This window comes from Sinocyclocheilus anshuiensis, unplaced genomic scaffold (assembly GCF_001515605.1).
Source record: "Sinocyclocheilus anshuiensis isolate Anshui unplaced genomic scaffold, SAMN03320099.WGS_v1.1 scaffold443, whole genome shotgun sequence".
Taxonomy (NCBI): Eukaryota; Metazoa; Chordata; class Actinopteri; order Cypriniformes; family Cyprinidae; genus Sinocyclocheilus; species Sinocyclocheilus anshuiensis.
The window spans coordinates 340,259-352,887 of NW_015548211.1; the positions used below are offsets into that span (position 1 = coordinate 340,259).

The 12,629-nt window shown below is 36.5% G+C and overlaps 1 protein-coding gene and 1 long non-coding RNA gene across 2 annotated transcripts in view; both read left to right on the top strand.

Annotated features, from left to right (window-relative positions):
- Window positions 1-451: 451 nt before the first annotated feature.
- Window positions 452-6,222, top strand: LOC107653765 (galactosylceramide sulfotransferase-like). Its single transcript, XM_016440586.1, has 4 exons — window positions 452-569; window positions 2,122-2,256; window positions 3,618-4,033; window positions 6,065-6,222. Exons 2-4 carry the CDS (start codon window positions 2,147-2,149, stop codon window positions 6,220-6,222), a joined length of 684 nt encoding a protein of 227 aa, XP_016296072.1. The 5' UTR covers window positions 452-569; window positions 2,122-2,146.
- A 4,748-nt stretch (window positions 6,223-10,970) lies between these two features.
- LOC107653777 (uncharacterized) overlaps window positions 10,971-12,629 on the top strand; it is a 4,924-nt gene continuing 3,265 nt past the window's right edge. The window contains exon 1 of the long non-coding RNA XR_001630268.1: window positions 10,971-11,264. This is a non-coding gene — a long non-coding RNA (uncharacterized LOC107653777). The remainder of the gene's footprint in view (window positions 11,265-12,629) is intronic.

The following is a 12,629-nucleotide window of genomic DNA, read 5'->3' on the forward strand; positions in this document are numbered from 1 at the left end:
CTGTAACAATAAACTCTGCAGGTCACTCTGGATAAACGCACATGCTGAATGATGAATCTGCTTCATAAATCTGTTCATATTGTATTAAAAAACACTTACTGATTATTTAAAGTTTTAAACGCAAGTCTGTATTCACTGTATGTGGATCACATTGCACAGTTCAACGTGACAGAACACGAGCGGGGTGTGTGTGTGTGTGTGTGTGTGTGTGTGTGTTACATAGAGGGATTTTCCACATCAGACGATTCATAAAACATGAATCAAGATGACAGTAACGCTGAGCTTTTCATGTTTTTATCAAATCACAGATGGGTGTGTTCTTCTATTGCTCGACCCAGAAACATCACACTAATACAGCGTCCCGCCCCATTCACAGAAAACAGGAGCGAGCTTTTCTCTGTCACCAGTAGGACGGGTTCCCAAGACTGGATAAGAGCTATAAATTCATAAATTACAGGATCACTGGATTGAGAACTGTTATCTCTGTCTTTGGTCATGATGGGAGATCTCTGGGTTTATTTGGGGAATTAATGTGATCATGCAATTCTGCTTTAACAAGGACTGATCAGGTAGGCAATGCAAGAATATTGTATTAGTTTCATAACGTGATTTCAGATCAAAGCCTTAGATGCATGAGTGGACAAAGTGTTGAATGTGTTGTGATGCAAGTACCTTAAACCTTTAAAAAATGAATTTATATGCGTTTTTCAATGACTTTTTGTTCTTCTTTAAATTCTTATAATAAGGAAAATACACAGACAAATTATGAACACATGTATATCAGGCTTATTATAGTTAAAATATAATAACATAAATAGAATGTTAACCAAAATCAAATTAAATATGAATTTTTTTATTTTTTTATTTCAGCTAGTTGCCAAAGCAATATTTCTCATTTTAATTTAGTTTAACTTGATGTACTTAAATAAGTCAAACTGAAATAAAAATGAATAAAAAGCAAACAAACACTCAACAAAATTGCTGGAACGGAATGAAAATGGAAAATATACAAATACAAATAAATGAATTATTCAAAATATGAATAAAACTATTATAGTATGGTATAGTAGTTATGGTAACACTGCTGTACTAGTTCAGTTATGTTTATTGCCAAGTTTGGTTGAAGTCATCGTTTTGTTTGTTTATGGTTTGGATTTAAAATAACGGCACTTGGTGAAATCCACAAAACTAGTTCCTAAACACACTATTTACACAACAATGCATTATGATACTCTGATAAATTTAGCTAGACAGGTCAAGAAAGTGTCTCTCTTTACAAAAGCAAAATATGTTCTAAACTCACAGCAAGGGCCAGTTGCAATACAGCCACTGTCTTAAAAACTAGTTTGACCAACTAGCAGCAAGGCAACGGGTAATTAGTCAAACTTAATTGCACTGGAGAGAAAAAAAAACCAGACGTCCTTCTTTCAGACACAGTGTGTGAGTATAAGTCTATTTTCAATCAAATTTCTACGTTTTGATTTGAGGTAATGCTGGTAATCATCATTGATCTCATGGATCTGAGCTCATGCACCTCAGGGTTTGAGTGAATGTTGTGAAAATGATCCACAAATAAAGCTGTTTTCATTTAGAAACTGGTGCGTAAGCTCAGATCAGTGAGGCCTACGACCAATCCGTTCCAAAAAGAAGTACAAACCCTGTGCTAATTGGAAGAAAACAAGCTGACAAAAAGATTGAATCCAAGATTTGGTGATAATAACGCATAATGAGAGATTTGGAAGCCATTTTTGACCAGGAACACCAAATTAGGTCAAGGATTTTCAGCAAAGCACAAGGGCTGATTCATTATAATAGGAGTTTTTGCTGAATTGAAGTTGGTGATTATAATGGGAGCTTTCTGTATACGATCTATTAATAAAAGTTTAGTTTGTCATGCTGCTAATTGATTTTTCTTACCATGGATTGTTTTACCGTTGCTGTAGTTTTTCTCATCTGTTTTATGAATGCACCTGTGATTGTTTTGGCCTTTAGGGGCACATTGACTGATAGCTGTGCCCGTCCCTTATAAAACACCTGCTACGCCCCTGCTAACATTTAAGACTAGTCTAAGCAGGTTTAGACAGAGTGGACTCATTTGTCTTTGTATGACTTCATTTTAAGGATCCAGGAGAGTTTCAAGAATCAAATGGGGAATCGAGCAAAGCGAGTGATGCAAAAGTTGTTTTGGGGGCAGTCTGTGATTTGTATCGTGGGTTTCTACTGTTTTACTACATCAACACTTCTGGCTACACACAGGTAAGGTACAGTATCACCGTTAAAATATCTTGTTAAATTTAAATAATTGTGTTTTATGTAACATGTAAAGTTATTTAGCTAATTTTTTGTGTAAATTTACATTTACATTTAGTCATTTAGCAGACGCTTTTATCCAAAGCAACTTACAAATGAGGACAATAAAAGCAGTCAAAACTAACAAAAGAGCAACAATATATAAGTGCAAATGACAAGTCTCGGTTAGCCTAACACAGTACACGTAGCAAGGTGTATATATATATATATATATATATTACACACACACACACACACACACAAAGAAAAACAATAGATAGAATAGAAAAAATAGAAAGCTAGTGTTTGTTTGTTTGTTTTTTAAATAAAAAAAGAAGATAAATATAGATAAAGTAGAATTAAAATAGAATAGAAAGTGTTAGAGTTATATATATATATATATATACGGTATAATTATGCCTTTATTCATAACATCGATGTAAGTTGCATGTAAGACTGAAGTAAAATGGAATAAAATTTAAACATAACTGCTTTATTTTCAAATATAATGTAACGCCAAGCCAGCAGATGGAGCCCTCGCCCGAGTACTGACCGTGCTCCACTCCCTCTGTTTCCTCTACTTCCATTTCCTGTTTGACTCTCATATAAACTGAGAACAGTCCATGTGCTGGTTGCGAAGTATTGCCAGTTCATCTGCCTTACCAAGCGTTATAGTTCCTCTGTTCCTGATTGATTCCTGTGTATGATTCTGCCTGACTTCTTGACTCACGGTATTTGTACTCTGCCCCTTCTGTTCTGACGCCTGATTGGACTGATGTTTGTGTTTGGACTCATTGCCTGCCTTTCCACTATTGTCTCTGCCTCTGCCCCTGTGTATGACGAACGATCTGCCTGCTTCTCTGACTTTGACCCTCTGCCTGATTATCGACATCTGTTTAAAGCCTTGACCTTTAATAAACTTCCGCTCATGGATTATCTCTGTTACAGCAATGTGCTTGTTTGGAAATGTGCTGCAAATTCACTTATAAATTGTTCTTATAAAATACAGTTAAGTTTTTAGTCATGGCTGACCAGCTAACTAATTCATCTGAAATATTACCCTGTTATCTGACTTGTGTGTATATATATCTCTGTTACATATAAATAAATATGTCTTTTTAATTGTCATGTTTTCATGCACATAACATATCTGAGGCATTTTTATTAACATTTTTATTTAATTGATATATTTCATTATATTCAATAAATTACGTTTAAAGGACCATTTCCCATCTACACTCCGAAGTCTTCAAAATGGATCGAATCAACACATCTTAACCAAAGCATCAGGGATTGTGACAGTTTGTCTTTTATTTCTGTCTCTTCAGAGTTTCTCTGGCCGTTTGTGCACCAAACGTTCAAGTACGAAATAATTCACAGCGAACTCTCAAAGAAGACGCGACCTGCACACCTAAAGTCAACCTGATGTTCATGAAGACCCACAAGACGGCCAGCAGCACTTTGATGAACCTTCTCCTGCGCTTCGGGGAAAAGCACCAGCTGAAGTTTGCTCTATCAGACGGCCGTAATGACTTCTTCTACCCGTCTAGCTTCTTCCGAACTCAAGTGAAGAGCTACCAGCCGGGCTTGTGCTATAATATCGTGTGCAACCACGTGCGATTCAATGCACCTGAAGTTGAGAAGCTGCTCCCGGCAGATGCCTTCTTCTTCACCATCCTACGAGATCCCACAGAGCTTTTTGAGTCTTCATTTCACTACTACAAAGGCAACGTGCCCCAAACATGCACTCTAAAAAACACTGGGTTAAAAACAACCCAATTTGGGTTGTTTTTAACCCAAGGGCTGGGTAAATATAGGACAGAACACATATGGGGTTAATTTTACCCAGCAAATTGGGTTGTTTATTTAACCCATCATAATGGGTTGATTTAACCCAGCTAATGGGTTGATTAATTTTTATTATAATATAGCTTATTTTTTACTTTATACATTAAATAATGTTTACAGATTAACTTAAATCCACTAAACTTTTGTCAAATACTCCACACATATGTTCGGCGGGGGACTGCTCACGGCTGAGACTGCCGCCCTGCGTTTCACTCATAGCCGAAATATACTGCCACTGCCTTCATAACCTGTCCAAAACAAACAGTAAACAGCTCTGAGGAAATATTTTAACATCCAACGTATTTGTATTCTGTATCTTTATGAATAAAATCGTTTATTTTATGCAGAGTATCAGGCTTTTCCATCACGCGATAAGACCGACGTTAGGTGATTACACCGCGTGCCTGTATGTTGCTCTGCATGAAATTGAACGATATACAGCACAGTAACGATTTTATATATAAAATAAAATGTACACAAACCTGTATTTTACCGAAGACAATGCATCAATTCGATGGCGCTTAGAACTGTTCTCTCCTGAAGAGGATGCAAAATCCCCGCGATAAATAACTCAACCGATGGGTTACGTCTGAACCAGCAGGGGCGGACTTACCCATTAGGCAAAGGTAGGCGACCGCCTTGGGCCCCCAAAAGCCAAGGGCCCCCTAAAATGCTTTTCATATAGCGCATTAAGCTATATAAGCTATATTAAGCTTAGTGCATTAAGCGTTAACATGACGAACGAATGCTGTTTACGGTGTTTATTACCACGACAACCGTCCGAGTTGTACTTGCTTTTTCTGTGTCCTGCCTGAAGGAGATGAAAATATCATGCATCTGAAGCTGTAATTAAATATTGAGAAACAGTGTGTATTATATGTTTATAATGGTTTTAAATGCCGCTTACTCATTTATGAGAAGGATCCAAGTAGAGGACACATACGCAGTTACTTTTTTGGTTGATATAATCCTTAGGTGTGTAAATGTATAACTGCCTTTTCACATTTTTTTTTAGTTTTATTTAAATTTGTATTTAAAATAACTAAAAATAAGTGTATTTTAAAGTTTAGAATCAGACAGCCTTTGCACACAGGCTCACGCTGGTAACTCATCAGTGGATTTTCCTCCTCAATACAGGCTATATTTTTTCACACTTTTCTCGTTCTATATTTCTGATGTTCCAAAAGCGCCTCCTACTGGCAGAGAATGAATGTTCATTTTCAATAATCCAGTCTGTGGTTTTTGTTCAGACCAATGCGAAAATCCACCCACATAACACAGTTTTAAATTAATATCATAATTTATACTTCCGACTCGTCTCTCTTTTAAAAAAACATTTTTTAAAGGCTCAATTGTGAGGTTTATCATTTCATAATTTATTTTGTTTTTGTGAAAACTGTAAATCAATTGCTATTTCATGGTCTACAGCAGGGCTGTCCAAACTCGGTCCTGGAGGGCCGGTGTCCTGCAGAGTTTCGCTCCAACTTGCCTCAACACACCTGACTGGTTTCTATGCCTAGTAAGAGCTTGATTAGCTGGTTCAGGTGTGTTTAATTAGGGTTGGAGCTAAACTCTGCAGGACACCAGGAAAATGTGTGCAAATGTATAGGGCCCCATTTTGCCTGGGGCCCCCAATTCACTAAATCCGCCCCTGTGAACCAGGATCTTAGTAATACAAAAACTACCCAAACACTGGGTTGTTATGTCTGACCCAAGAGCTGGGTAACTCTAAAAAATGACCCAAACACTGGGTTGTTATGTCTGACCCAGGAGCTGGGTAACTCTAAAAAACTACCCAAACACTGGGTTGTTATGTCTGACCCAGGAGCTGGGTAACTCTAAAAAACGACCCAAACACTGAAAAAATAACCCAAAAAGGCTCAACCCAGCATTTGGGTTAAAAAAATAACCCAGGATTTTTTTAGAGTGTGGAGAATACCTGAAGGAAACCAACTGGAAGAGCTTCTCAAACACCCAAACCGCTACTTCAACCCAAAGGGGATCAACGCTTTCTACCTCAAGAATCGACAGTTTTTCGGCTTCGAGAATCATTTGGAAGCTGGTGATCCGAGAGTCCAACACTGAAAAAAAACAAGAAGTTAAATTTACTTAATTTTTATCTTGCAAGTTTTTGCACGCATATTTTTAAAGTAAAAATTAAGTATGGAATTAAGTAAAATCTACTTAACTAAGTTATGTAAAATTAGCAAAGGAAATAAGTAATTTTAACATGGCCAGTTAAGAGTTTGATGAGTAATTTCTACTTAATTATTTGAAGTTCACCCTGCAATACTCAAGTACATTTCACTCAGTCACAGTTTGTAAGCTTTACTCAAACAGCATAGCACTGAAAAAAATTAAAATAAATAAAGCATGTGATTCACTTACAATATGGAATGCCAACCTGCCATAACTTAAGCAAGTAGACAGCTCATTACCTTTTTAGGATATTATGTTTACTCAGTATATTTATAAACTGAATGAACACATAGACATGAATACTTGGCACACGATACACAATGACGGTGACAATCAGTGAATAGTGTTTGAATATAAATGGGTCATTTTGAGTAAAAAATGAACTCCAGATGTCACTTTACTTAACCTAACAACAAAAGCAACCATAAAACAGTTTAAATACATCTCGAAAACAGCTAAATATTTTACCTCATTAATTATTCATGCCCAGGTGCATGATGGGAACAACGGGATCATGACTTTGATATTTACTTAAACAATCTTTGTAAAAATAACAAACAATTCCAAGTAAAATATACTTATAAGTTCAAACTTTAAATTTTACAAGCTTAAATATAGTGCTAATATTGAATTTACTCTTTTTTTTATTCTTGCCTGAACTAAATTATTTCATGTAGAAATTACATTTGTTTTTCTGTAGTATTTACTTCACCACAAAAATCATTTTTATCAGCGAACAAGGCATTGAGTACATCGAGGAGTTTAATTTCGGACCACTTTGAGGAGTCGCTCATTCTGCTGGCAGATGGACGACCTGCTGTTTTTTAATCTCAATGAATGGAACGGCGCCGACTGGCGGCTCTATTGGCATTTTAACGCCGGCTGACATCACGAACAGACACATGAAGCCCTGGCAGCCCATCGGAAAAGCTTCTATACTGGGATACAACCTGAGGAGCGACATTGAGCAGCAGTATGAGGAGCTCATACTAATCACTAGATTATGGGGCTGGTTTAAGGATAGTATTGTTCAGTTTGGGTTGAGTTAGTTTAATTGCTTCATATGTTGTATGGATTTATAAAAAAATACTTATTTATATCTTTTATATTACGCTCAGTGTAGGAAATTTGGTAGATAAAAAGTGTTCATTTGTTGGACTTACATTTCTGTAACAATAAAACAACTCAAGGTTGTTCCTAGTTATAACTGATATAAGTTAGGGGGCTACAAAAAAAGCGTAAAAATACATAAAAAAATTAAAATAAGATTAAAATAAATAAATAAATAAAATAAGAGGTGGAATAAAAATGAACAATATACAACAAATAAACAATAAAAATAAGATTAAAATAAAAATAAGATTACAAATATACAAATTAAATTTGATTGAAATAAATAAGTAAATGACAAGAGACAAAAGATCCTGAAGTACATTACTGATAACAAAAATTAGAAGAAATTTAATTAGGCTATTAAAAAAATAAAAAGTAATATGCAAAGACTTCAGGAGATGACCTTTTACTGTAAATTACATGATTATTCATCATTTTTAGCTCCAAAAACCATAAATCTGAGAGAATTTGCCAGTATTTCTACAGTAAAAGTACATATAGTTACATAAAAAAAAAAAAAGTAAATAAATAAAAATATAAAAAATAGTAAATAAATAAATAAATAAATAAATATGTAAAGAAATTCTAAATAAACACAGCACTATAATGAGTAGAAAAATAACTTAATGAAAACTAAATATTTTCCAAATAATATTTTTGTATAACATTAACGTTAATAATAGTAGTTTTTCACAGTATTAATTGAGTCTTTATTCATATTTATTTTTTTATTTTTAGGACGGGGTCCTAAATGTACTGAAGAAGTGCTATTATTTCATTATATTGAAATATTATTGCTACCCAGTACAGTGTAGTTTCAAATTATTACTGCACAGTGTTTTTATGGCACAAGTTTTTTTTTTTTTACTACTTGATTGCAATAGTAATGTTGGCTTATTCAATTGTAAATGCTTTGTTAGAAGCCTCAAGTAAGTTTTAAGGATGTTATTACATTTTTCTTTAATTTCATCTGTGTATTTGCTTTCACTCTAATCTAAGATGTACTGTGATAATAAAATAATGAACAAATAAAAGCTGTGTCTCATAAGTCACCATAAAGAGAAATATGACACTGTCTCTTTTAAATGTTCAATCCCTTAACTGTCAGTTTCAAAACTACGAACGGACTTTTCAAGCATCCGCCAATCGATTTCAAGCACTTGTCCATTGCTGGGCTCTCATTGGATAGCACAACATTCATCATCCCCAAATAGGCGGGGCTTAGTGGCCTGTACATTTTAAGCTAGGGTGGGTCTTAAAGACAATGCTCATATTTTAACTCTTCACTGTTTGTTTTTAAATAACATCTGTTAAGTTTATACTCCTAAAGGTAAAAAGTCCCCAACAATATACACAAAACGCCCTCAGATTTGAACGCCTCTCAATGAATGACTCGATGAGATCCTCAATGAATGAGATCCTTTGTGTCTCATCGGACAACATTAAGTATGGCAAGCCCTCATAACATTTAATTCTTAAAATGTACTAATATCTATTTTCATGGTACTAGTATTTATTTTGTTAGCTACTTGTATCTATTCCATTGAACACTAGTACTTAATCATTAGCTACTAGTGCTTATTTTTTTAGCTACTAGTTCTTCTAAGCACTAGTATCTGATGAATACTTACTAGTACTATTTAAAAAGATACTACTCATTATTGGAATATCTGCTAGTCAGAACTGGATACTTGATATCTGAATGACAGATCCTCAGAAGACAATGGCAAAAATTTTAAATGAGTAACAACAGAACAATTACTAGTCACTATTAAAATATGTACTAGTATTAATTTAATAAGTACTAGTATCTAATTAATAGGTACTAGTATGTAATGAATAAGTACTACAATAGGGCCTTTCGCACCGCTTTAGTTCCAGAACTAAATGTACAGTACTAAAGTACTGGGACGATTTTGCGCACCCTAATATTGAAACACGTATTAGTACCTTATAAGTACTAATATCTATTTAACAGGCACTAGTATCTAATGAATAATTATTTAATAAGTACTAGTAACTATTTAATAGGTACTAGTGTCTAGAGCTGTCAAAAAAAAATTCGAATTTCGAATATTCATATTTAAAATAAAAATCCACATTCGAATGCAAAAACGTTGCATTCAAATTTTAGGTGTGCGTTAAGGAGGCAGCCTTATCAGTGGCGCACGAGATGCGATGACGATGTAAGTGTCATTGCATTTTAAAGTTTTCTTAGCCTATCCAGTTGAAGCCACTAGATGCGATCATGCGAGTTCACTGAGATCCCCCCCCCCAGCAGCGAACCACTGAATCTTCGTCTATGGTTTTTATACGATCTCGGAACAGTTTGATAAATTTGTAGAAATTTTTAATGAGACATTTGTGTAATTAAAAGGATGCGTAGTAGTTAATAGTCTCTCCTGGCCTGTTTAGACAAGCTCTCCATAAAACAAACAAAACAAGCCCTTGCAAATTAATAATTATTATTTTAAAGACGCATATTATACAGACACTTCATTTTAAATGGTATTTTATTATTTTGATTGCATTTAATATATTATACTTTCAAGAAAGCATTTGCATTGGGTTTGTAAAAGCTGTTTTTATGCATGTTTTAGCCTGAGTTTTTGTTGCATTTACAGTTTTGACCAGCAGGCGTCACCAGAGTGTGGTGTTTCGAGTGCTTCGAAACAGTGAATCATTTTGCGAAGCAATTGGTTGAATTGATTCGAAGCTTCGAAATGGTTCGTTTCTCCCATCACTAGTACCTAATGGAATAAATACTAGTAGTAGCTAAAAAATAAGGACTAGTAGCAAGAAAATAGGCACTAGTACGTTTTATAGATTAAAGTCCCCCTGTAGTGAAAATCAAGTTTGTCTATAAGTTTGTTTATTTGTCTATATGGTGTTTTTAATATGCCTTTAGACAAACCATGTGCCAATCTATTAATCAACACCATTGCTGAGTATTTTCTTCTTAAAACTGTAGTTTCCCAAAGGCTGACCCAGAAATACGGCTGTTTGAAACAGCCCTCAGTTTGCTACGTCACAACCCTATAACCAATCACATCAAGGGATCGATTCCTATCACTAGCATGCAAAATATACCAATACCAGCACAAAACCAAAATTAAATTAGACCAAAAAACCCATGAAGCTGTGGTTTAATGTGAATTTAGAACCGCTAACTTGCATTATAACCCGTGGCAACAGTGTAAAAGTAGCCCGGAGTCAGACGCACCTCTCCCGCAGCAGCGTCTGCACTTCACACGCGTGCTCGCAGGTGCGAATTAACAATCACAAACGGCTGCATTATATATCAGCGTATAGTAAATGAGGCAAGGGTGTAGAGTTGCATTTAAGCTATTTTAAGGAATGAGAAAATTATTTTCACAAGAAAAAACATTTAAATATGTAATTTTCAATGATCAAAGATAAGTTTTAAGGGATAAAATATTTGACTACAGGGGGACTTTAAATGCTAAATCGGCTTGCCATATTTTAACCACCCAATGGCGCCGTGCCGCACGCAGAGGGGGCGGAGACTCGCAGATCCCGCCCACCGTCGGCTAATCGTCGGTTCGTCTGAACCCAACTGCAGTGCAGAGTCGGAATGGGGGGCTTGGCCCTGGTCCAGCACGGTCCAAATTAGCTCTCTGTTGAATTACATGCAGTCAGCCAGTAGAAGCGGCTGAGATCCTTACGCCCCAGTCCCGCAGCCTTGTATGGGGTGTCCGAGCCCCGCAAGGCTGCCGCTCGGGTCCTCTTTCGTCCACGAACGCCTTTTCCAGCAGCAACTTGACAGCGTAAGGACAAGAACAAAGACTTTATGTGTAAGTAAACCTTCACACATTCGCCGAAAGTTAAAAAAAACCCCACGTTGACGTTAGTTGAGTCGACACTACTTTAACGCTAGTCTTCTGAAGATAATGCGTGAATTGTGTTTTTCGTAATTCAAAACTGTATCCAGCTCACAAAAAGCCTGACAGATGGGAATACAATCATAAAACAGGAATAACGAAAGTGCCTCTGTAGATGTGCTGATGTCTCAGCGCCTTCTTTGTTCTGTCTGCTGCTGAACAGGAAAGTCTATACTTCACCTAACGTTACTAGATTCAGATTAATAAACGATAGAAACGTGCTGAAGACAGTAAAAGAGCAGCAGCCCACTGCAAGAACTGAATGTACTATTTTACCCAGACACAGACTGACTGTATTCTCCCCAGTCTGCCACCTACACACACACACACACACAAATCCAGCTTTAAAGCATTATCTGGGTTATTGATGTGACTGTAGGAAACTTGCATCTGAACTAAAGTGTGGGGTTTAACCTGTTTCAGTATCATCAGCATGTTCAGGGGGTTTGGAAAAGCCAGATAGCATTTGCATTTGCAGCCTCTCGATGCCAGTCTCATTTCTCAGTTCATGTTAGGACAAGGTGTCTTTTTCCCCCACCATTTCTACCTCATTCAGCAGAATGCTGCGTCCTCGGAGCAGGAATACCACGTATCTGTGTGATAGACCAGGACTGTCTAGGGATCTCCAGAGCAGTTGCATGCATGGCACAGTCCTAAATTTAGACACTAAGATGAAGTCATGCATACGGGCATCGACGAAGACGTGTCTCCTTTGCTTTTATACTTATTTCAGCATCATGCATTTCAAAGAGGTCTGTTTTAAAATGTATCTGCATGCATAAAGAGCATGTGAAATGATTAATGCATTTCAGTCATTTGATCACAAACCTCTCCTTGTTTTTTTGCACGGCACTGCATGAAATTGGTATGCATGCAGTTATGGCCAATTTTAGGAGTTCTTCTTTTCTGTTGGGAATTGCTCATTATTGCATAGTGAAAATAGGATGTATATATAGTAGAGTGTAGGTTGACGTGAGCTGGAACGGGTTCAGCAGGGGTGTGTATCCACAATCAGTCTGTTCTGCAGCAGTCGGTTGGGTTCATCAGGTTCATGCGCGCTCAGTATGGCGGCTGAGGCGGGGGGAAGAGTGGCCTCGTTTGACTGGATTTGGAAACGCTCCAAGCTGCAGTCGGGGAAGTGGAATGGGAGGCATCTGCGTTTGCTTTAGAAAAGAAGTGCATATGCTTGCACTGTTGTTGCATTTGTGTTTGACGGTGCATGTTGCAGGCTTGCGCCATCAGATAGATAGTCTTTGTCTGAAGTCTGACTCAGCAGGA